At 44.0% G+C, this 26,787-nt stretch overlaps 1 protein-coding gene across 1 annotated transcript in view; it reads right to left on the reverse strand.

Annotated features, from left to right (window-relative positions):
* The window catches only part of ARID5B (AT-rich interaction domain 5B), a 176,170-nt gene extending 153,424 nt beyond the window's left edge, over positions 1–22,746 (reverse strand). The window contains exons 1-2 of the mRNA XM_008695923.2: positions 22,271–22,746; positions 21,584–21,838 (exon numbers count right to left, since the gene is read on the reverse strand). Coding sequence (XP_008694145.1) covers positions 21,584–21,838; positions 22,271–22,291 — 276 coding nt within the window. The 5' untranslated portion in view covers positions 22,292–22,746. The remainder of the gene's footprint in view (positions 1–21,583; positions 21,839–22,270) is intronic.
* Between the last annotated feature and the right edge of the window lie 4,041 nt (positions 22,747–26,787).

The raw sequence follows: 26,787 nt of genomic DNA on the forward strand, positions 1-26,787 counted from the left end.
TTACCCCTCCTCCTTTCATCTGGTGTACTAATATCCATTTGTCCTCAGAAATAAGGACGGCAATAGATGCTAGTAGTTGCTTTTTAATGTCCTGAGTAGACAAAATAAAATGGTATCAACACTAAGTTGGTCCCTGGACTGGGAATGACTGTTCTTATTACCTGTGACATATGGTAAATCTTTATTAGGCTCCACTATTTCACGCTGAATGGCATAATTCTATGTTCTACGGTAAACACCTGCATTGTAGAAACTTTGCAGCAGCAGGTATCCTTGCTTAATCGCTACTTCTCTTGTACTTTCTGAGGAGCCAAAGACTAGGCCGTGCCTAAAGCATACAAAAACTACTTATTTTAATGGTACAATATCTCTGCATGTTCCACGTTCAGAGAAACGAAGGGACACTTAGAAAGCACTGGCTTTGGAGTCCAGCTGCCCCAGGTTCAAATGCAGCTCTACTAGGTTTAATGTCCACATTCATCTTGGGACATGACATCATCTTGCCAAGGTCTCATCTAAACAATGGGCTGGGGGGTAGGGTGCCTGGCTGGCGCAGTCCGTGGAGCATGTGACTTTTGATCTCAGGGTTGGGAGTTCGAGTCCCATGTTGGGTGTAGAGATTACTTAAAAACAAACAAACAAAACTAAAAAATGAGGGAAAATAAGATTTAAAAAATCTTGCCTCCTGGGGCAGTAAGGATGTGGAAGCTATCAGAGTACAATGGTCAACACAGAGCAGGCCCCCAGGAAATAATGGCTATTACTATTACTACATCACATGGCTTTAACTGAAAATGAGGGAGTAAGGGCGAGGCGTATCCATATGCCACTTGTGAGTAGCTGTGCGTATTCCTAACTCCTCTTAATTCTTTGTCAGGGAACAATGATACCCCTGCAGCTACTGCTGGGTACCTCTAAGCGGAAGCTGGGCCAGAAAGCAATTACTAATGTCTGGGCTTCTAAGTCATTCTCCTCAGTCCTTGAGGATGGGGCAGCGGAAAACTCTGAGATGTTTGAGTTTACCCAGACACTAATTCATGAATTTAACAGACCTTCTCTTATCTGATCTCTACAAGGACTCTGTGAGGTAGATGTTCTCAGGCCCATTTTAGAGATGAGAAAACTGAGGTGGAACCGGAAACCAGATTTGGCAGCATCCTTGTCTCTCTGGCAGATCGGTCTCTCCTGTCCTTTCAGTAGTAACGCTCCATGCTACTCCCACCCTGGGACAAGGGAACTCTTCCCTCACGGTGTCCTGGGGGTTGGGATTTAAGGTCATTTTGCAATAAAAGGGATTTTAATTTTTGATTTGTATTGTGTTTTTGTCCCCAAAGTAAGATCACAGGAATTGCCATTCATCCGCTATTTAAAAATGTGAAGAATTTTCTGTTGTCTGAGTGATGAAGATATCCTCTCAAGTCCGTGCTAAGGTTGAATTTGACTCCCTGAACATGATGAAATGGATTTGCCATGGAGGCTCATTAGCGTATTGGGTTCCAATTTCCCAAGCCAGCCCCTTCTCTTCCAACCTCCTCCCTCCCTCCCCACAGACATTTGGGTGAAGCTTGTGGCTCAATGAACTTTGGAAATCCATCCTGGCACAATTAGAGGGAGTAAGCAAACAGAAGACCGCTCTGAGGTGTAATTTGTCAGATGTAATGCGACCATCCTTCACGGTATAGCCGAAGGCATTTGCGTATCAAACAAGTAATTCAAAAATCCTAAATATTTTATGTTCCTAAATACATTTTTAATACAAGCTCATTTAAAACCTGTTAGGCTGCAGCCTGCTCGCCTGACCAGAAGCCCATCTCTAAAGAAAGCCCCAGAAACATCCTCTCATTAATTCCCAGTTTTATACCTTTCCTTTTGGATTGACCATGTATGAGCCTTTTTTCCTCCCTGAGATTAAAAACGATATACACAGAAAGCAAGAAGACGCATCCCAGTATCCTAGATATGTCCTCTCTAAACAAGCAAGTATCTGATATATACTGAAAGATGCCTTAATGGTTGAGTGTGCCCACCCTTCCTTTGGCCAAATTCATAGGGTCTTAACTCCACTGTCCATTTTTTTTTAAAACTACTTTCAGGTTGCTATAATAAAAACTAGCTTGGCACCCATATTCTTAGCTCTGGCAATTAAAACATAAGCAAAAGAAGAAAAATGAGCCCAATTCTGGTGTTAAAGTTCAGTTGAGAATATTCTATAAAAGCACAAACAATAACAATAAAGCCCAAACTCAACCAGCACCCAACACAGATGATCTAATACGCTGATCGACTCCAAACCATCTCCTGATCTTTTTTCACCTCGTGTTACAGGCACATTACATCCGGCCCAGGTACACAGTTCAGTGGGGCCTATATTCCATGAAGACCCTAAAAGTAAGAAGAAAACTCGTTGCCCCCGTTGGTTTATGAAAACCACGGTGGACGCTGTCTGACTTGTTCAGGGCTATTGGTGATCGCGCGTGGAGTCTTGTCGTACTGCTGTCATTCATGAGAAGAGCAGTCTTCACAGAGAATCCTAAAGCCTCAAGCCGATTTAGAACGCTTTAGTGTAGAAACCAAGTAAATCTTCCTGTTTTATGTAGCCTCTCCTTAAACATAAACATATGATTTAGACATGCTCCCTCTTGTTAAACATTTTTTTTTTGCTCTGTTCACTTAACACAGTCCACATTATTATCCTTACATGTACAATGGCGGCAGCATAATTTGAGACCCACAGCTTTATTTAATAATGTAATTATCCTATATTGGATTACTTAAAGGGGCTTTGTGTTTTTAAGTTCTGGTTTTCCCTATACTGGTGATAGGCTCTGCCGTGGTAAATGATTCAGGCTTCAATCAAAAGCTCTAAACTCAGTTTGGAAAAATATTGAGTGTTTTGAATAAGCCAGGATTAATGCAAGAGCCAATTTGCAACCACAGTTGGTGACCTTTCTACTCCTGCTCAAAGACTGTGGTGCGCAGGCCGGCACAGAGGACAGACCCGTGCAACTCCAACGGCCTGGTTCCGACTCTGCTGGCCCCTCAGGGAGGCTGCACAAACCAGAGAATAAGGCCCGAGCTCTCTTCAAGGTAAACTTCCCGAAGTCAGGGCCGACACTTGCATAGCCTTCCGTGCCTTCCAAAATCTGGTACACTCCCAAGTGGAGCTTAAAGAATGAGTGAATGAATGAATGGACGAATGGATGGATGGAAGGATGGACAGATGGATGGATGAACACATGCATGCTTCTGGGCATTCTGACAAAACAGCTGCAGAAGGGAATGCAGAAGAAACCACCACTGTTATCGTCAGGAGAGAATACGTTTGAGTTTTTCCCCAGCTCAACTCAATCCAATCCAGTTAATCTGTGTGGACTGTGCTCTGGGCCAAGCACTGGGCTGAGTACCAGCCGTGGAGACATAAGGATGAATAAGACACTGGTGTTGCCCCCTCCCGAAATGCATGGTGCGCATGGCCTCCTGTTCTCACCTAGGAAATGAAGGCTACTGTCTTTTTAGTCCTTGGCCAGAGAATCCATTCACTCTTCCCTTCTCAATGTTCTGAGAATCTACTCTGAGCTGTGCTAGGTCCTAGAACAGCTGGGGAAGAAGCCCCTGACTCATGGACGCCGGTCTAGGGAGGGTGGGTAGATGGTAAACGGTAGCCCTCAGCTAAATATGACTTAGATAATTAGAAATTGTCATAAGTGATTTCATTCATTCAACAAATATTTAATGAGAACCAACTATATGTTAGTCAGAAATAAAACAGACAAAAGTCCCTACCCTCTTAGAGCCTACCGTCATTAAGTGTGGTGTGTAGTGTATGGTGTGCCGTGTATGTATTCGGGGAGAGGGGGTGGGGCAGAAGAGCCAGATAATAAACAAAACTGGAAGCAAAAGAACTAGAAGAGGCAATAATGGGAGGCTAGGAGTGGAACTGGGAATGCTTTCAAATCGAGTGGTTGGGGAGGTCTCTCTGCTAAGACCCTAAGGAGCAGAAGGAACTGGCAAGGTCAGGAGGGGAAGGGAGCAGGAGGGAGAACACAGGCCATTGCAAGCAGAGAAAACAGAGGGTACACAGGCACTGGGAGGAACATGGTGCAATGTTGAACTCAAGGTTAAACACATACACAGACACACACAGACACATACACACACACAAAAACACACAGACACACACATACAGCTGATGCATGCTTCTAAATTTGAATCCAGACTCCTTTTCTCTGAGTTTCCAGTACGTTTAGCACGGAAGCTACCCTACAAATCAATTTCCATTGTTAAAAATTAACTAAAATTTGCTTACTATCATCTTGTTCTCAAACCTTTAATGCCTGCATACGTATGTTTTGAACACTTGGTTGAAAACCAAGTTGCATCTTCCCAGAAAGAGAAATAGATAAGTTTTCCCATGAAATAGATGATTTCCACAGAATTTAAAAGGTGAAAGGCCAGCTGCTCTCTGACGTACGCACAGGTTGGTGGGTAGCTAGGGCACGCTCATCTGCTGTAGACACACTTGTTAGAAACACAAACTGGGACAACATCCCTTTCATTTGGATGCTTACATCCTTACATGGACACATACCAACCAACCTGACTAAACGCCCCTCCTCAACCACTGTGCGTGAGACCTACCTATTTTCTTATACATTAAGAAGCCTGTTTAATTATATCAGCTACAGGGGCCTAGTTCCCCTTCTCTCTACAGACTTATCTCACCAGACACAATGCCCTTTCCAGCAAAACTCTCCAAATTCACTGATCAAGATGTTAGGTTTAAGAAAGACCCAATATGGCTTGTTGACGTGCTCTAAGACTAACAAATCTTTAAAAGATTAAAGCAATCTGTTGTCTACCATGTATGTCTTCTATAATTAAATGCCCAGAAGAGCGAGGAGGTGTTTGGAAGGAACCACCCAGGGAGAACACATAACAACAAAAGGGGGGGGGAAGAGCTGGATAGGGTAAGAAGAATATCACTCAACCCTCACCAGACTAGCTTTAGGCTATGGTGACTGGTTCCATTGCTGACTGCTAATTTGGCTCCCAACAATGCCCACCTCCCCCTATTCATGCCCTTGGGTAATGCTCTCCCTTTGAGTGTGGGCTGCACGGTAGCCAACAAACAGAATTAGGCAAATGGATGTCATTGCTGAGATTAGGTTACAAAAGGACTGCGGCTTCTGTCTCCCTCTCATACTGTGAAGGAAGTCAGGCACCATGTTGGGAACTGGCCCCTGGGGAAGCCCACGGGGCATGGCAAGGGACTGATGGACACCCCGATCACCCACTGGCAAGGAATGAGACCCTCAGTCCAACAGCCCTCGAAGACCCGTGTCCTGCCAAGAGGCAAGTGAGCCGCTTAGAAATAGATTCTACCCCAGTGAGCTTTGAGGTGACCATAGCTCAGGCAGGCCCCGTGACTGCAACTTTGAGAAATCCGAGCCAGAAGCTCCCCACTAAGCCTTTACTCGGACTCTTGACCCAGAGAAACACTGCATAAAGAATGTTGTCCAAAGACACAAAAGTTTGGGGTAACTTGTTATACACCAATAGATAACTAATACACTTTAATATGGGGTACATGTACACATTTTTATGTGATAATGAAATAAAGTCTATGAAAGAAGGTGTTAAATACCATTTTTGACTCTGCTTGAAAATTAGACTAATTTCTGCTGAGAAGTGGAAAAATGTTTCCTGCCACTGCCTAAATCCTGAAACAACTACCTATACAAGAGGCCTTTTCTTTTTGGGGGGACCCACAGAAATTTCTAAGAACACTGTTTAACAATATGAGCATATCTGGACAGAGTAAAAGATAGTCTTGCCAAGTAAGGCTAACTTCATGTTTTCTCTCCTCCAAGCAACCAAAGGGAAAGGGGCTGATATTACTCATCTCTTTGCCACCCTCACTCTACCCTGGATATACTAATAACATTGGTTGAATTGAATTGAATAAAAATTTGCAGCCAAAAGGCCTATGCTTAAAAATAGAAATGTTTTTCAAGATCAGTATTGTATTACATCCTTAGCTACCAGAAAAGAAGCCCAAGCCTTGTCTCTCTTTTCCTCCTCCCACCTTTTCCAGATTCATCTTTGGAAGGCCCTTGGCACAGCTGACCAATCAGAATTGTGTTGCCTATAAGCACAGTCTGCAGGCCCTGTACACATACAATCCTCCAATCCTCACGGCCAAGATCAAGATGTGGCTTCTCTTTGCTTAAAAAGAGAAACACATAAACAAACAAAAAGGGCAGAAAATAGCCTTTAAAACTTAAGGCAAAAAAAAAAAAAAATTAAGGCAACTAAGATATCTCAATATTCTGACACGCTGGGAATGTTTTCACTCCGCTGCTTCGAGGGGTCATTTAAGGAATTCGGGGGTCGGGAGTGATTTGAACACCTGCTTGGCTGTCTATTGAATTACTGATCCTATGACATCAGAAATGCGGAGTGAGAAACAGGACCTGTAAGTGGAAAGAAAAAAAAAAAACACCACAGAGCCTGTTGATGATTTTAAAAGACACTACCATTTATGTGATTCATACAATTTGCATTAGGAAACACATCTTCAGCCTTTTTACTAGATCCTTCTTTTTGCCTGCCCGGAGAGTTGGGCATGCATATTTTACAACCCAATGCATTGTTGCTGAACACACATTCAGCTCCCAGGAGCACAAAACACAATTAGACTATTATGGAGAATATTCACAAGAAACAGAATGGAACAGATTATTTCACTTAAGACACACAGAATTCAATTATTTTCTGTATTTATAACCCATGGACACTCGATTTTGGAATAATTTGGTGAGGAGACAGAGTACTACAGCAGTGTTTTCATCTGAATTCAGTAATCTGATATACACTGTGGGATTAACCCAAAGCAAAAGGATTTAATGGCCCAGCAGGCAGTCTCTATTTTGAAGATCCTTCGTCTGAGATCCCCCAGCCATTTTGGCCAGGACCCCTTCCTTCCCTTTGCATCCCTTTGCTGGTGCTTTTTGGCTTTGTGAAAGGGCCTGCCCTTGTACATCTTAAAGATGGGTGTGAAATACACTCCCTACCACCAGCACCACCACCACCACCGCAACAGGAGGAGGGAGAGGGGCGTCTGGGGGGGGGCATGTTTTTAAATTGGGGGGGTAAGAATAGGAAATAGGAGAGGCTTTTTCTAAAGGAGGGAAAGTGAGAGTATTTGAAAGAAATTCAATGTTGTGCACATTTGGCAGATCAACCCCAGTTTCCTAGAGGCTGCATCAGGAAGGGGGCGGAACCTGAGAAGCAGCAGGTTTGGACTTTCTTTGGCGTACCAAGATGGAACATCTGGAACATAGATTTTGTCTCCTGACACCCTCATTCCCCCCATCTCATCCCATTTTGTTGTGGCTGATGGGAGAGACACCCCCTTCAAGGTCTTTAAGACCTAAATGGTACAGAACAGACCAGAGACCTGACCAGAAACCCCAAACATGGATCAAAAACTCTGCACCCAAACAGAAAATTCTCAGGACAGATGGGAAGCCAGGAAGTTTCACTCTATTCAAATTGATAGTTTTGTTAGTTACCATTTTTCAAACAATGGTTGGTAGTCCAACAGCTGAATCAATACATTACTTATTAATGAGCTATTAACAGTCTAGCACCATGACAGACTTCATTGAGACAATAACGTTACGATCTGGCCCCTGCCCAGGAAGGGCAGGATCGATAACGAGCATCTGCTAAAGGCCTAGAAGCCAGGCCATGGTTTGGTGCTCTGTGCCCATATAAATTTCATTTGATATTCACAGCCCTGCAAGATGAACCCATTTTACAGGTAAAGAAACTGAGATCCCAAAAAGATTAAGTAAGTAGACCAAGATGACATCCAGCTACTAACTGGCAGAGTAAGTACACACATTTGGTTTTCTCAAGCTTCTAGACTAAGAGTTTCTATTCCAACAGAAAGTCAAAACGCAAGTGTGAAATTATTAATCAGCACTGCTATCAGAGTCAAGTCAAGCCTGACCTGCTGGACCCCCTAAAGTCTGGCCTCAGTCTACCTTATTTTCCACTAAATCCTTGCCCTCTTGCCCAGTGCAGACCATATCCAATATGGCTATGTCCTTCCTTCCTATCTTTGTCCTTCCTATGGCTTCTTCTGTCAAGGATTTTCTCCTCTGTTTCCCCCTCATTCCTCAAAAAGCTCCATCCAAGAGAGCCCTAGTTATTTTCAAGGGCCTGCTCGCAAGCTTCCCTTCTCCAGGAGACCTTCAGCATGACTACACGCCGTGTTCCCTCTCGCACATGCTTCTTTCCACAGCTCAAGTCCTGTACCCGTAGGCCTGACTGCCCAGGACAGTGCCCCGCTGTCCTGGCACCGCCACTCCTTCCGTCCCTTTAGACCTCTGGAACCCTGGCTAGAGAGAAGGGTGAGGGCTTTGTCTACCTGGCTTTCCCCTTCTCATTTCTTTGCTGTCCCTTTAGGACCAATAGGTTCCTTTTGCTTTATTCACAGAAAATGGGCCAAATACAAGAATGGTTTAAAAATTGAATCGTCCAAAGCTTTTCTCTAGAGAGTGCAAGGTGGCAGCCAGGGGTGGGGCGGGGAGAGGCTGTGGGGTGGGGTTGGGGGGCACATCCAGACGGAAGATATGTTTTGTTTGGCCCACAGTGTTTTTTGAAAGTTGGACCAAAGTGCCAACTAAACTCACACAAAAATCTGGATTTCTGACACGTCTCTTGAAAAATGGAAAGACCTGGCAATATGAAATGATATTCCTGCCCAGCAATGATCAGCAGGCTGTGAGTAGCAACATTCGAGTGAGTCACACGTCCCCAGTTCCCTCAAGCATCATATCTTCTTCCAGACCTGGCTCACTCCACCCGGTCTCACCTGCTGGGCCCGGTGGGCACTTACACGTGTGCATCTGCTCTGGGTCCCTTTCTCCCCTACGCAGTGGAAGACATCACGGAGGAGGTGGCATTCGAGCAGGGCCTTGAAAGAGGGCTCCAGTTGTTGCGAGGTTTTACTTCACAGAGGAATACCTCGGTGGATTCGAGACCCCTTTGCTCATACTGCCTGTGTTTCCTCCACTTGTCAGCAGGATGGCTCGATGTTTTTGCCATCTGTGTTTTGGAATCAAGACAGCTCAAGTTCCCATTCGGTCTTTGTCATTTACCTGGTGAAGGAATTTAGAAACCTCGACAAGTCGCCTAACTTCTCAGATGGCCCTCCTGCAACACACGGACGATGCTAGAACCTACCTCATAGTATTACTGTTGTAAGAAATAAATAAAGGGTCACGAATGAAGCCATAAGCATCTAGTTTCACCACTACCTCTATTAATATCATTTAGTCCAGGGCCAGATAGTAAATATGTTTGGCTCTGTGCATCACACAGTCTCTGTCACACTACTCAACTCTGCCACTATGGCGTGAAACCTTCCAGAGACCGTTTGTCAACAACTGGGTGTGGCTGTGTGTCAATAAAACTTTACGTACAGAACAGGCAGCTGGCCAGAGTTGACCAGTGGGCCTTAGTTTACCGACCCCCCTGTTCTCAACATTCCCACAGCCGGTCAATGTAAATCAGCTCTGAAGAGGCTATCTAGGTGTCTCGATGACATCTAGAACAATAGGTGCCCCCACTGGGCAGCAGTGGGCATCCCTAACCTGTTTATTGGATTCACCAAGATTAGGCTCAGCCCAGAAATCATCCTATAGGGACACTGCTCCCACCTCCACATCTTGGCAAGAAACCTCTTCCCAATCTTCACCAGAATCTCTCTGGACCTAAGTTTAAATGTTGTTTCTTCCAAAATGCCTTCACAGAGCTTCCCAACAGGATCAGACACCCCTGTCGGAGGTCCCTGTATTTTTACTCCATCACATTGACCGTGCCACACAACGACCCATTACTCGTGACGGTTTGATTAATTATGCACTCCCCACCTGACAGGAAGCTCCCTGAAGGCAGGATCCACCTGGCTCCCCACCTCTGTCTCTCCAGGGCCCCATGCTGGCCCGCACACAGGAGGCGCCCAAGGGGGGCTGGGGCTGAGTCTCCTCTCCTGTGAAATGTGTGGGAGGCACCACATGCCTACCTTGGGGAGGTGTGGAATTTAAGGAGCCCTTTTAAACGTTTTATTCCTCAAGTGCACAGTATTATTACTGACTCATCTGCATCAGTCAACCGCCAATTGGACTGCACATTCCTAGACAGCAGGATAGAAGCTTTCAAGAGCCATAGGCTGAACAAAGAAATGAAAGACTAAAGAAACAATATTCATAAAGACTCAATTAGAGAATAGGTCAGTATATAATCAAAGTCCCATTGTTAGTCCTGGCATAATCGAGGAAAACCTGGATTTCAATCCTGACTCTGAGTCTTAACTATACGTGACCTTGGGCAAGTTACTTAACCTCCTTCGGCCTCAGCTGCCTCATGTGTGAAGTATGGAAATGTCACAATACAACCAACCTAAGAGAATTAAATGAGCATTTAATTTATATATTAATATATATACAATGTCTGACACATAATAGCTACTCAATAAGCAGAAAATGTTGTAACTTCGTTGAAAACACTGTGGGTAAAACTTTGGCAGATGGTTTGGGAAAAGAGAAAGTTGGGGCATTTTCTCTGGGTTGTGCATACAGAGAAGAGAAAATTTTAGAAGAAGGAAGTGTGAATGTGGTTCTAAGACCAAAATGTATGGGGATGGTTTTCTGCCATTTTGGATAAATCAATTAAGTTGCCTTTTCCTTTTTACTATGAGAGGATGAGTAAGCTGCATGGGAACAGAAATCTTTGTGCATTAGTCCTTGTGTTGACGCTTAATGTCCCCACTGGAGAGAAATGACACATAGTAGGCATGCAATAAACATTTCAGAATGAAAGAAACCATCCATTAATATCAGAGACTGACAAAAATGCCAATTCCGTTTGCTACCAAGAGTGCCATCTCACAGCTTTTCTGAAGCCAGTATAAATAATACCATCAGTGGGCCCTCCTAGCTTCAGGAAAGAATATGGAAATGAAGGTAAGGTCCAGAGGGGGCCAAGCCTGGTTTCTTTGTAATCACGGACCCTCGGGTAAGTATCTTGGCGCTAAAGTCCATACTCTCATCAGTGATTTTATACGAGTCATGACCCACAGAGGCACCATCTACTGGTCTAAGACAGGGTGCTGGGATGACCTACCCTGAACACACCCATGGGAAACACTAGCCTACTTTCCTCAGAGTGGAACCTTAAGAGAACAGCCCTTTTTCCTCAAAGTAGCAGACCGTTGTGCCTGAGGGTGCTGGCTGCTGGGCCCAAGATTTTTCTGGGCCTTTCTGAGTCCATTAAATAAAGGGGGCTGGACTCACTCTCTTGAATGTCCTATAAGTCTATTCAAATGTCCCTGGCAAATTAGACCTGAGCCTTTTTCTTAGAGAACCATGGCAAGTCTTCCTGATCCCCTTTATCAACAAAGCCAAGGGATGTCCAGCCAGTCATGCCTGAAGCCAAACATGTCTGTGCAGACGGCAGAGCCTGAGGGACCAGCTGCCCCGATGGCGTCACCAATATGACAGCCAGGAGAAGGTCTCTGAGAATCTGAGAATGTTCTCGGCGACCTTCTCTGCATCTGAACCCTTCGCCCCATGTCAAGAGGCCCTCATGCCACAACGCGGATTTCCAACCAGAATGTCGCCAAAGTCCTGTAGTCACAGAAGGAAAACAACTAAACCTGAGCCTGTCGTGGAGGAAAGTCAGAGAACAAGGCAATGAGTAAGAATATTTTTACTCTCTGGTATAATATCTGGATAGTTTGGTTTTTTTCCAATGGTACCCTGAGCTGAGCTCAAAGCAGAGGATGGCAAGCAAAGCTTGGACTAAAGCGAAAACAGTATTCGCTCACAATGATTTCCATCTCCATGGATTATGGGGAGCTGGGGGCAGGCCCACTGACAGGTAACTGGTGATAACTTGGCCTGCTGTCTTTGTAGCCTGCAAGCCTTCCCATGTAGGGGTCAGAAGAAGACAAAAACCCACCCCTGCACATCCATATATCCACACGCACACTTTAACATGTATGTATTTATACATGTTTTTAAAACATATTCCTCCCTTCAGAAAAATACAGAATTAGCAAGTTTAAATTATTTGCACTTAGTTCTTTGTCTCCAGTTATACTGTGTTCTTTTGTGCTTGTAAAACAACATGTGCCTTAATTAGCAAATATCTGTAAATAATTTACTTGCTTTTCAAATACAACAGAACAATGGGGTCAATTTTCACATACATTTACCCAGCATGCATCCCGGGTCTCAAGCCAGACTCACCCATTGTTCAATAACTATATCAAGCTGTCCAGCTCTTGCTGCCTCCTCGGGGGAGGGTCGGGGTAGGGGGCCAGAACCCCGAGTTCCGGTAGCAACATCCCATCTTGCAAGACCCCAGAAGGCAAGCACACAGCGTTGGCCAGCCCCAGTTAAAACAAAGTCTTACGATCTCTAACCCTGGAGCCTTCTGCGAGGAACATGGACGTGTGCTAAGGGCAAAAGGCATTTAATGCTCTGCTGCCCCACGGCCCCCGACCCCCGACAGCATAAGCGCCAAAACATAAGGCGCGATGGCTGAGGCTTATGAATCACGGAGCCCCGTCTAGGCTCTGCAGGGTTAAGGCTGGGCCCTGCACACAACGGTGCAGAGAAAGATGTTAAATCAAATGAGAATGACTGCTCTAGGACTGGAGGCACTATTATTTTGAATAAGATTGAAAAGGCCAGAAAAAGCAATTCAAAAACATTTCAATTATGTATTTCCCAGAACTACATCTTTGAGCAACTAATGCAAATGTTACCACCACAATAAAACTTCTTCCCACATAAAAGCATATAAAACAGGTTGAACAGCATATACTTTATATATCATATGCATATTTTTGACTATTAATAAAAAATTCAAAATCTATGTATGCTTTACTCTCCTAAGCAATACAGTAATTATGATTAAGGGACAGGCAGCACAAAAAGAGCCAATTTATCTTACTCGTGCTCAGGAATACTATTGTGTAACTAAGCAACTAAAGACAAAATATGGTCTAATTAATTCACTCCTATGCTTATTTAAAAGACACAATTAGAACATTTTTATTTTCCAGCCTGCACAGTAGCTCAACATGCTTGAGGGTGTAGAAAGCAAAGCCTATTATCCTCAAAGACAAGAGTTTAATGTTTAGTGCCACTGATCAGGCTTGGAACTCAGCTCTGGGGAGGAGGGGGTGTGTTTCGCGGCCTGGGTGTGCTCGGAGTCACGAGGAAGGAAAGGTAGGGTAAGGGGGGAAGAGGTTTCTGGGGCCACTGGATTGACGAGGAACACATGGCCTCTCCCCGCTGTTCTCCTCGCTGTGGCACAGGGATGGAGACAGGGCTGTGCACTTGATGGTCACGCGTGCAAGGACACGCGCCACTGTGCGTCTATTTATACGGCCACAGAGATTGTACAGAAAATTCATGTAATTAAACCACACGTCCTCGTCTGTGTGATAAATGTCAAATATCCATCTTTGACGCTGCTAACAGTGCATCTGATTTTAAAAGCGGAATTAATTTACGCAAGTGTGTGCTGGAGATTGATGCCATTAGCATGATTCTAAAGCACCCTTTCTGTAATAATCATCATCTGCATGTTTGAAATGTGTTGTCGATCCGGACGTTCAGAGTCCAGGATGTGAGCCGTGTTTTCTGAAGGCTGAGGCCCGGGTTCTAATCTCCAGCAAGCCGGCAAAGACCACAGCGCGGCTGGAAAAAGCCATCCGTGCCTGTGCAAGGCCACGGGAGCGGCGTTTTCAAGAAATGCAGGAAATCCGCGACCACATTTCTGAGAGGCGAATGAATCTTTAAGCCAACAACCGATAAATTTGTTTTAAATTTCTTTAAAAGCCAAACCAACGGGTAATCACTAGCTACAATATTATTCTGAGTGGAAGATGGCAAATATCCAACTACCCTGGCTGTAAAAAATGACAAGCAAATGCATTTGATTCGAGCAATTATATTCTGGATGTTGGTTAAAACTAGACTTTGATAAATGAGCTCGAGTCCTGTATCACTAGATGCCACCACGAACAGTGGTACGCTTTATTAATAAGTAATAGCGAAGTATTTACATGTATGGACCCGTGTACTTCATAAAAATAACATTTCCTTAGTATGTGCCTGACACTCTAAATGTCAAGGGGGGTTTTAATTTTAATTGCTTACAATTTTGACTCACTATCAAACATGGGGCCAGTTAAGACCATCAGTCTGGAAAGCACGCTGGCTCACAGGAGCTGCCGACCACACTCAGGTGAGGAGTGACCGGTCCCCTGCCGTCCAGTCTTTGGTCAGACTGCCACCCCACAGCCCCGACTTTTTATGGGCTGAAGGCCGAAGATGGGAAGAGTACTCAAACACAGAGACGCTGGCTTCATCATCGGTCCCAAACAGGCACCAATCTCTTCGGCGAGTACCTCGAAAGACAATCCTGTACACTTTTTCACATCTTTGGTGCAAAACGACGACGGATTTTAGATGAGAAAGAACACGTGCGAGACGGGGGTGTGCTGCAGCTGGCCCACAGGGGAGTGACCCATCGTAGGTCCTCTGCCAGAAGAAACCAGACTGACCTTAAAGAAAGCAGGCTGTGGGAAAGAACATTTTAGATGGCTGATGTCATCCAGTCATTCAATAAATACTTCGTGACTGGCACTGAATACTGTGGGGGGACCCAGAGGTGAATAGGCACACCCTGTGTTTCTGAGAACAGCGGTAGGGTGGGGAAGGGGGTTGGGGGAAAGGCTGAGTGACAGGCAAAGGAAGGACACAGATAACCATCACAGAAGGCACATGTACAAAGTACAGGGGAGGGCAAAACCAACCACAGCCCAGTAAGAGCCCTGAAGGTAAGGATTCTTGTCTACCTTGTTCACAGCTGTATCCCCAGGGCCTAGAACAGGCTCTGGCACCAAGCAGGTGCTCTATAAATACGCACTGAGCGATCGAGACATCGAAGATAAAGACAATACTTTCTAGTTTCCAGAAAGATCAGGAAAGGCTATAAATAGTGATTTAGTTAATCTCCACTTTAACTAAGAAGCACAGAGAAAGTCTGACAGCTTTTCTGTGACCAATGTCTGTCCATGGGAGTAAATGATGAGCTCTTCGGGGGCTGAGGTCATTTTCCCTCATCTCTGTATCCTGTTGGCCAGCAACATAGTAGGCCTTCAATCAACATCTGTGGAGCTGAAAAAATTCTTTCTCCAAAATCATGCAGATCGCGAGCCTTCCTTTGAACACACATGGCATTTATTGTCAGCACAAGTCACCAACGTGTTATATAACGTCTTATGTTGTTTTTACATTTTTTAAAAACGTGTTGATCTCATCTCTCAGTGAAGATTGATAAGCGTCTTGAGAAACGGGGTCACACCATGAACTGTTTTGCATCCATCTCTGTACCTAGCCGAGCTCCGAGTACATGGTGAGCACACAACAAGCAGTTTTCGATGAACTCAAGATAGATGACACCAACATTTGCTGGAGTCAGGATCCGACCCTACAAAACCTAGCTCAGTACACACTCCACTGACTCTCAAATTTCAACATCAGTAGAATCAATGCTGAAACAGAGAACTTTTTATGCCAATATTTTTGACATATGACTGTTAAATTACTTCTTACTATTACCGGGTCTTGCTCCAACCCAAGTAAGAAAGAGAAAAAAAGGACATAATCCCATTCCCTATTTCAGATCAGCTCCACAGGCCAGGGGTCAGCAAACATTTTTGTAAAGGACCATACAGTAAATAATTTCCCAATTTCCACTGTGCGGGTCTTACAGTCGCTGTCACAACTACTGAACTTGGCTACTGTAACCTGAGAGCAGTTATAAACAATACGTAAACAAACCAGTCTGACTATGTTCTAATAAAACTTTATAAAAACAGACCGTGGTCCAGATCCGGCCCTCAGGCCCTAGTTGGCTGCTGCTTATGACAGTCCTCTAAATCCTCTTCAGAGAGTTCATTAGTTCTCGCCCTAGTTCTGACGAGCCAGCCAGTTAGAGCAAAGTTACTCCTTCTCCTAGTTGAAGGTCATTACTAAAACTACTAACAACGGCTGGGACTGCATCCCTCATTTGCTAAGCTCTCCTACAGTAAGTGCTTATGCTAGTTGGCAAGCCCTTTCTAGTATTGTTTCTAAGTCTCTTGACAAAGTAGAGATCATTAGATCCATTTTACAGATGGAGAAACTGAGCTCATTTGCTGAGCTCTCCTACAGTAAGTGCTTATGCTAGTTGGCAAGCCCTTTCTAGTATTGTTTCTAAGTCTCTTGACAAAGTAGAGATCATTAGATCCATTTTACAGATGGAGAAACTGAGGCTCAGAAAAGCTAAAGAAATTGTCCAAGGCCAGCGAGGTCACTTGAAGAGGTCTCGGAAATTTTTAAAAAGTCAGCTCATGGACACTGACCAGAGATTGAGCTGCCATCCGCAGCTAGAACGGGCCAGTCCATCACCTCCTAGATTTCAGCACATGTCTGACTACCCTGAGATGTGATGCAAGCAGGCAATCTTTTAAATAAATCCTGCCGATCCAGATGACAGCATAGTTCCACACTGAAATGTACATCTTTCAGGAGCTTTTTATTTTGGTGACAAAGCTAAACCCATCATCTGGATGACAGCCAACCTGATTTGGGGAGACCTGTATTGGGTATTTGTCCTGGCAAATTAACCTAGATGCTGTCCTCTCACAGAGAAAACCTTTCTTTACGGAAGGTAATGGTGGGGGCGCCTGGGTGGCTCAGTCACTTAAGTGTCTGCCTTTGGCTCAGGTCATGATCCTGGGGTACTGTGATCGAGCCCCGCATCAGGCTCTCTGCTCAGCGGAGAGTCTGCTTCTCCCTCTCCTTCTGCCCCCCTCCTCCTGGCTGTGCTCTCTCTCTCTCAAATAAATAGGTAAAATCTTAAAAAAAAAAAAAAAAGGGAAAGTAGTGGTAGTGATCTCGAACTTCGATGAGAACAGCAATACGAATATTAATGATAATAACAGTGAGTCAACCACTACTGAAGAATCTACTATGTGCCCATCTCAGTTGTAAGCACCTTACATGTATTGACTCATTTACTCCTTAAGGCAATCCTAGGGAGTAGGTCCTATATTTCCATTTTACAGATGAGAAAAGTGAAGCGATGTTTAAAATGTAGGATCCTAGACTCCAATTCCAGAGATTCCAATCGAGTTAATTTCAACAGGGCCTCAGGAATATGAATTGTTGACAATTTTTAACCAGATAGTAACCACTTTACGAAGTCCTGACTACATGCTAGGATCTGTAATGCCCAGATATGCTTGATCTTGACTTCCTGGCATCATCAGCTTACTCATCCACACTCACAGTTGCAGGTGACCAGTAAAGCTTCTCATAGAATCCAGCCCCCGGTCAGGCTGAAATCCAAGCTTGCACAACCACCTCTTTTAAGACGGTGTATTGCCAATAGATTAAGCGCTTGGCAATTTGAAAATGAATGTAATCAGAAGTTACCCAGTAACAGAACCAATTACCCGCCTACTTTGCCATTTTCCTCCTCTGAAGAGGTAGTGGCTGAATGTGGCAATTGTGGGTAATTACTAAAGACACTTAACTCCTTGTATATGGCTCTGCTATTCACTTTCATGGTAATTGAAGACAGTATCATGATTAGGCCTGGGAACCTGCACACACGCATAAAAGTTATCCTGCTTACTGTTTATAAATTAATAATATCTAGACTAAAGGCTACCACAATCATCACTCTTTTATATTTATTTAAGGACTGTACAGTTTTTGAAGTACTTTTGCCCATATAATGCCCCTTGATATTCACAACAACCCCCAGTCTGCCTCATTATTGTTCCCATTTTGCTGCTGAAGAAACTGAGGCTCAGAGTGTTTATGCCGGTTCAAGGTTGAACAATACTAAGTTGCAAAATGAAGATGTGACTGTTTCTGGACTGCTTTTCCTCAACACCAGTTGCCAGCACTGCAAGTATGTGAAGGCGGTAGTCAGTCATTATCATAGTTATTATAACTAATAATAAATTGTTAATGATATTAATAACAGTATTAAAACGCAACTGTTCTTATTATATGCCACTAGCTCGAATCAGCTGAACTTTACAGAGTAAGAATTGTTCTGCTACCTAAAATCTGGTGACCTTTGGCAAAACGGATTGACTAGTCACGATTCTAAAATGAACAAGGACCTGCCCACATTAGTGCATGCTTCTAGAATATAATATGATGCATTAAAACTCTGGTGTCAAGAGTAGGATTCAGTGGGGAAAAAACCAACCCTAAAGCTTAGAAAGGCCTGGGTTCTAGCCTGGTGAACTTTGACAAGCCACATAATTTCTCTAAGCCTCTGTCTCCATCTGTAAAATGACATACAATGTCCTGCCTTATCCAGCCTCATATAATTATTGCAAGGATCGATAAAATATTCCCCAAAAAGGCCCTCTGCAGACGATAGCAAACCACACAGGGACGCTATTTCTAATCTTGCACAATGATAATTTTCCTGCTTTTAGAACTGACGTCTTTACATTTCAAGAAATCATAAATAGACAGAATGGTTCTCTTAAACCAAAAAAGCATACTGAGTCCTGGCTGTCCTTTCGAAATGGATGCTGATGTCAGCTCAATCAAGAAATTATTAACCTCCATTTGGTTACTTAAAATAAACTGTACTGGCTGATTAAATGTGCTGAACATTTTCTTCAAGTAACAGTGCATATCACCAAGAAACCTTTCTCTTTCAGTTACACTTCGCAAACGGCAAATGCATCATTCAAAACTATTTCAAATCAATAACAAAAATCATGTCACTGTATATAAACAAGTTAATGGAGTAAGTGAAAACAAAGCAGATTTCTTAATGAGAGGACCCTGTTGCCCCCTCTAGGTGCCTGCAGTAAATGCTGGTTTCTGTAGGCTCTTCTCCAGAGGAGACTGCTGCTGCTATTCAGCTAATGAATGACTAACTTAGGCCAGGGGGGAAATGACATCACCAGGGTGGAAAACCGATCTGCATTGGGAAACTTTCTACCTGCTTTACATTTGTCATAATTATTTTGCACAATGCAGCCTGCATTTGCATAATTTTGAGGCGTGTCATTATCTCAATTGAAAATTGTTTTAATATGGCTGAATAATTCACAATGACATCAGCCAAAGTCCTAATGAAATATACAAGTATAATCATACAGCTAATTACCAGCCGTGTTAGCATTAAAAAACAAATCATGCATAATATTAGATGATGTATATGCAGCTGAGGATTATAAATAGAGCCATCTCCCTCCCCAAACCCCCTAGAGTTTACTTTTAAATGGCAAGATTAATTTTCTTAGGTATGGCTCATATAGCAGTGACGAAATGTACAGATCATTACAACGGTTCGCTTTCATTTCCCCTTAATGAACAATTTTTTGAAAATCGTGTTATTTAAAAATACTGTGTATCTTTTCATTATCAGCAGTTCTAACAGATGCAGCCTTCGGCTAATATTGTATTTTATTCTTAAATCAGAATTCGCTTTTTAATTACACCAACAGAAATTAAAACTGGACCAAGTGGGGTCAACTCGGGGTCTTTAAAAATATTTCAATTTCAATTAAAAAAAGAGAGAGAGAGAGGGAGAGTGACCACAAAATATCTCATAAAACACTGAATAATTTCCTTCTGGGTTTAGTCAGAAGTCTATTAGGCACCAGCTCTTTTCTGGATATTTAATCCTTCCCTTTTCCAGATCACAGGCCATGTTGAAGTAATAAATTTGAAAAGCAAATAATAAGAAATCAGGAGGGGGAGGGGAAGAAGACAGCTGCGCAGGAAAGTTGGGTCGGGGGAGGGGGCCCAGCTAGACCTTGGGAGGGGGAAAGAGCTCAACCTGTTGGTGGGTTGCAGGATTTTTCACAGTATTTCCAAACAACACCTTTGTAAAATTGCAGGCAGACGTCGGGAAGTAGGAACGTTTAAAACCCAAAGCTGGCGGGGGACGGCGAAGGGGGGGGGGACGTTCGGGGAGGAGGGCGGGGCTTATTTCCGAAGAGGCAGATCTGAGGGCGAAGGTTTTGACGAACTCCAGTAATTAACCGGCATAGACCACTGATGGGTAATTCGATCCTGGGAGAGGGAGCGAACCGGCGTTGCCAAAAGTACAATCAAGTCCATCAGACCAAGGAATTCTGGAAGGACTGGCAGGCAGCTAGTTCCACGCTCCGGGATGAGTTAAACCGGGAACCATTCATTTAACAAAAAGATCCTTACATCTACCTCGAAAGCTCGAGGGCCTGGCACAGAGCTAGCTGCCCTCAAAAGTCTCAGTTTGATCACCCTGCTCTCGCTCGGGCAACACAAAGCCTTGCCAGGCGGCCGCGCGCCCTCCCTCCCCACCGCACCGAGGGCACAGCCTCCCCAAAATAGTTCCCCCGGTGGGTATCACGGCGCTGAGGTCGGTCAGCTGATGAGGGGAGCCAGCAGAACTGCGGTCACACATGAAATGACAGAGCCGAAGGGAGGCGGCCGCCCCGGCGCCCGGTGACAGCAGCTCACCTCGGGCGTCCTCCCGGGAGCGCGGCTAGCGTCCCCGCGGCCGCCCAGAAACGTGCCGGCGAAGCTCGGTCCCTCCCCACCCTCCCCGGGAGCGCCGTCTGCGCTCGGAGGCCGCCGGACCCGCAGGGCCAGTGGGCGAGCACACACCCCTCTGCCTTCCCTCCCCCGTCCCGGTCCCACACATCCCCAAAGATCGCGCTGGAAGACGTCCACTTTGCGTGGAGTAATTGAAAACTAGAACATCAAATGGCTTGTCCGAGGGGGAGGGGGTGGGGGCGAGAGATAGTTGTTAATGCTTAACGTGTTTGTGCCGGTTACACGATCGCTTTGAAATCCGCCCGGGCAGATCTGCAAGTTATTTGAATGTATTATTCCAGTACCTGTCATTTATCACTTTATTCAACACGTCTTTGCCAACTCAATAGCTTTTGATCTCACACTGCCTCCATTTCGTAATTTCCGCCCTCTTAAACATATCAAATACTTACTTAAAAAAAAAAAAGTGAACAATATCGAAACCCACCGAAAGAAATCCACCCAGCCCCGACCGAGCCAGACGCGAAGGTAAAATTTTCAAAAGGCAAAAAAATATAAAAAGCATGTGATGTTCAAGCGGCTGTAGCAAGAGAGAGAACGATCTCTCTCTCTCTTCCTCTCTCTCTCTCGCTCTCTCTCTCACACACACATACACACACATCCTTGAACAAAACCCTTCTCGAACAAGTTATTTGATCTTGACTAAAATCAGCAGTTGGAACCTCTTTGTAAAGCTGACAGCCAAACTCTGACAATGGCAAAATACTCGAGCCCCAGCTAGTGGCGCTACCCCTTTAAAAAGGAGTCGATCCTGCTCGCCTGCAGAAGTGAATACAGTATTTTCAAGCTTGCCCTGTAATAAGCATTACTAAGGGGGGGGGGGGATAAGAAAGAAAGAAGAGAGGGAGATATAAGTTTACCACCTCGCCATGGTCGCTATTTCTGCCCTGGGGAGTGTCTTCTGGGAGGAAATAAAGTTTAGAGCTGGATAAAAGTTGCCGGCTGGTCCTCTCTTCCCACAACAGCTGGAGCTCCGCTATGCAAATCGGATCCTTTGGCGTACATCTTACAAAGAAAAAGTCGCCAAGGGACAAAATTCTTGGTTTGCCTTCGAGGTGGAATTGAAAAGCCTTGTAGAAAATGTAAGGTCCGTGCAAGCCACACGGTGAGCCGACCCACTGCAGGGGAAAAAAAGCACCAAATAAATAACGTAGCCATCAGAGAACAAACATCTATTCCCAGACACATTTACACACAGACATCCACACTCTTAATACAGAAGAGCCAACAGATATAAAGCTGGGTGGAAAAATAATAGAGCCCACAAATTTTCTGCCTCCCTTAAAAAAAAAAAAAAAAAAAAAAAACTCCGGGCACCCCCACCGCCACCTCTCCCTACTTCTCCATCTGAGGCGGTAAAATTACATTATGTATGTATGATCAGTGCAGGGATTTTTTTAAACAATAAAAATGATTTGGGGGATGCAGAGGGTAAAAGTTTGGTGAAAAGTTTGTGGGGGGTGTGGGTGGGTGCAGAGGTGTGGGTGAGTTGGGGGGCTGGGGGGTGCCGGGGGGTGCCGGGATCGGAGGAGCGGAGGAGAGCGAAATACCTGGAGTGAGTTGGGCTCCATCTCGACGTTCTGAATTGATTGAACTCAACATTCTCTCCAAACTTGTTGGCTTGAATGGATTGCATCAGGTCCTGGCAGGGAAAAACATTCTCTGCCTTCAGCTGGCGTAATGTCTCAATATAAAACTGAGCTCTTGCCTCCCCTTCGGCACCAAAATGATTGAAAATATGTCCTAATATTTCTCTGACGACTCAATTTTCAGCTCCTGTCAAAACTGTGTAGGTTTCCTTCCAAATGTGGGATGATCAAATTCATAATCGGAAGAAAGGTTCCGTCCGATCTCGGCGGGAAGCGGATGGATCAAGGCAAAAAACATATAGGAAGGTTTGTAAAAATAAAATCCACCCTAAAACTGTGTGAAGATGAGCTCTCCCTCTTCCCAATCTCCCTTGTCTAGGGGTGTCGTCTAATGAGATTTTTGGAGGAGACGAGAGCTAGCGAGCTCCGCTGTGCATCTGACAGGACCTGCTTGTATATGTCTAATATAAAGAACATTTCCTGCAGAGATTCCGGGGCGCTGCTCCTCTTTCTAATGCTCCTTAGCAGATTTGCTGTTATTAGACATGTAGATTTGTTTGATAGTTAAATTACGCTTCCTCACTGCCATGTTTTCGAGAACTAATCTGTTAAATTATCTTTTGATGCCTATTTACATGGAAGGGAAAAGTGGGTTATCGATTATATAAACATATAAATATTAATGCATTTGTTCGCTTCGCAAAAAAATACTCAGCAAAAAAAAAAAAAAAAAAAAGCCCAGAAAGACAAGTGAGCAGTGCACACACATCTCGGGATTTTGCAAACAATATTGAAGGGACAGCGACTGCATTTAGGGACTGGAACAATAAACGATGCATGATAAATCAATAAATGCGAGCAGCGAGTCTGCTCGGAATATGAATTCAGGCTCCCGGTTCTGCGTGTGCATTCTTTAATTTTGAAGTATATACACTAGTACGTGTTTACAATGCTGATGGACGCCAAGGGCGCTCTCAAATGATAATGTGTTTATATAACCCAGCGCTACAGGAATAATATACCGACTCCTACCCCACCCCCATCCCCTCCCCCGCCAAAAAAGGGAGGGGAGCTTCCTCAATAATAGTTTGAAACTGAAAAAAATCCATTTGCAAACTAGTTAAATACAACCAGAAATTAAGCTGTTGAAAACCGGGGGCATGAACCGTAAGACAATAAAGGTTTTAAATGTGTATATTTATTGTTCTGGAGCCCTGGAGCATTGCGAGGTTTGCATGCACGGCTATTATGCAAACACAGAGAAACTTAAGAGCGACAGAACAAGGAACAGGCAGAGACTGCAAAGCCCTCGCTCGCTCCGACCCAGCTGCCCGTCCTCCGCCAGGCTAGATTGCATTTTCGCAGTGTTGATGTAAAATGGTGTACTCGCTTCCCCCACGCTCCCCACCCCCTTCCCTGTTCTCCTCCCACTCCTTCCAGCACCTCCCGCCCCCCCCCCCGATTTTATTATATTGGCACCAATCTTTCTAAAGTGGGTCTGGCATGCTAAAAAAGTAAACATGTACTATATGGGGAATAAGGTCTGTATAGTATGACAGTTGAAACTTGATCTGTGATAAAATTACAGGATGTTGAAATTACTAGTAAGCTATTTTTAACGCTTTCGCAACGTTTCACCTCTAGTCACAGCATCTAGTTGAAACAGGATTACTTTAATGAAAATTATATTCACATGGCTGAAGTTAATACACCCAGCAGAGCACAAATGCCTCATATTCAGTGACTTGAGGTGGAAAGACCCTCTGTGTGTATTTTTATGCCTTCTCATAACGTCTGCGTCCGCTGCAGTAAGAATTAGGGCACTTAACATTATCTAAACCACATTTTTGATTCAGAACATGGGGAAGTAATAAAAGGCAAGATCTATCTCGTTTCTATACACACAGAGATAAACGAAAGAAAATGGCAGATCCTCCAATTACAATAAGTAATAAAAGCCCATGCCAAAGAGCCGGTATTCTTAAAGATGAAAACTATTTTAATAATTTAAAGTAATATCACAACTCTGCACAATGAAGGAGGACAATGTAACAATTCACAGTCTCCCATCTTTGCATTAGCCAAATTATGACTTGCACATCACTCTTTAATTATCTTCCTTGAAATTTCATCTGATCTTTCTATTTTATAAACATGGGTTACAAAGAGAAATTACAGCTCTCTCGCGCTTTCTCTCTCTCTTTTTAACTTTATGATGCATACTGCAGACGTTTGATTAGAATAACCCATTTTGTTCATTTTTTTACATATGAATGGACTTGACTGAAGGGCATTTTACATTGTTTTTTTTTTTTAAATACAGGAGAGATGCCTGAGGCTTCAGTCTCTGTCCTGTTAGCGTAAATATATACATCCAATTCAAGACATCCTATTTTTAAAAACTTGAGTTGCAGTATTTTGACAAGATCATATTTGAGATCGACTCTGAGTCAGTTTCCTGTATGACCAATGCAGCAGCATTTATGCAGGAAACCTCAACAGAATGCCTGAGGGTATCCCTGGATTGTATATTAAATCTCTCTCTTAAAAAATAACACAGCTCTTTAGAGCATCTAAGCAACTTCTACTGGTTTTGGTGCTGTAAGTCTTTAAGTGTCTGTGAGGGACTTCATCTAATTAGAAACCCTGTTTCTATGTCTCTTCAAGGTAGGCGCTGAACTAGGCTGCATGCTGCGTAATCTCTCTTCTCATAAACTCCCGATAAGGTTTTTCAGATGTTAACAATTGCAGGGATCTAGGTCTGAATATTTCTGAATATCTGCAGTCTTGTAATCAGATGAATGCTAATTTCAAAACTGGATCACAGAGGTATCTTCCCTCTCTTTTTACAGCACCACCACAACCACCCCCCATGAACATAATAACATCTAATAAATCAAACCTCTGGTCCAATCCTGTAAATGGCTTTTAAAATTACAGATCACAATGGTGTATGTTTACAAAAATAAAAAAAATAAAAAACCAAAAAATATCCTCTATTTTACCTCTTTAATATGATGCTTGATAGGCACCTGTAAATTATCTGTGTAGCAAATATCCATACAAAGAAAGTTTCAATTAAGATAAGGAGATTGTATTGAAACAGTTCTTTGAAGTAATGTAGTTAATAGCCTGTTTGATTTCTGCTTGTGAGAGAGTAATAACGTAGATTCAAGGCTCCATCAATCACAGAGCAGATGTAAGACTCGAGACACCGACACCCAGGGGAATAGAGGCAAACTCCTGCAGGGCAGGGTCCTTGGGCTAATGTAAAGTAAATACTCATAAACAGATTGAATGTTGTAAGAAGACAATCCATTCAGGACAGTTATAATCATGAAAGCAACTGCTTTATTTATCTATAAAAAAGCTTGTAGCTGGGACTCACTGTGTATAAAAGAGGAGTGGCAAAGAAAGCAGTATATGTTTATATGACCCACTATTTTTTGGTCTCTTTCTTACACTGAAACACAAGACCCTTTACCCACACATCCATATTCCTGCTGCTTTGCTAGCCCCAAATCCAGCTCTCTGTTTTATTTGGTTTATTTAAAAGGTAAAAAATAAAAAATCATTCTTACCCCCTCAAGGGGGCGGGGAAGCAGTAGACACATTTTTTCAGTGCCTGTGAATCGTTCCATAAAGGATCAGGAGGATTAAGTTAGTTGCAAAAACCAGCAGTGACATAATTAGGCAGCTTGGGCTATAATAAACAGGATCATAAAAAAAAAAAAAGTACAGTTTGAAGGAAGAAGGCAACCATTTCGAAAATTCAAACCTCTCTGCGCCCCTCTGGGCCTCCCCCTCCCCCAAATTGCAAAAGACAACTGAAGCATTTTTGACCTTGGCTACAATAATACTTCATGTTTTAGCACTTTAGTCAGCATTTTATCTACTAATTGCTACACACTACCGCATGTGGCTCGAATCTGCCACTGCAGCTCTCTTTCCCTGGTGAGCGAATTGCTTGATAAAGACTGGGAATTCAACCTGGCTGTTTCCTTTCTTGCTCCACCACGTCTCCCCCCTCCTTTTTCCTTTCCTCTTCCAGCCAGAAGCCGCTAATTTTTGCAGAAAATACCGCATGGATCAGAACAGGCACGGTGAATGGTTCCCTAATCTCCTTCCACCGGCTAACCTCGGGGCCACTTTGGGGATCGGGAGGCAAAGGGAGGAGATGAAGGGGTGGCGGGGAGGAATGAGTGGGGGCGAAGCCGGGGGAGGGTGGATCCTGGCCTGTGGTGGACCTGATGCTAGGTGATTCTGCACATTGGTCCGCTGGCCAGGCCATCGCTGGCTGGAAGTCCGTGGGACTCCGCGCTGCCCACCTGGGGACCTTGAGTTAGGGGCTCTCCCGTCTTGCTTGGTTAGGAAGTGGGGTTCGAGGGGGTAGCCCCGGAGTCTGCGGACTGATTCGTGGATCGAAAAACCAGCCCTGTCTGAGGGTCAGCCACCGCCTAGTCGCCTCCCCCTTCCAA

The sequence above is a fragment of the Ursus maritimus genome, unplaced genomic scaffold (assembly GCF_017311325.1).
Source record: "Ursus maritimus isolate PB19 unplaced genomic scaffold, ASM1731132v1 scaffold_7, whole genome shotgun sequence".
Taxonomy (NCBI): Eukaryota; Metazoa; Chordata; class Mammalia; order Carnivora; family Ursidae; genus Ursus; species Ursus maritimus.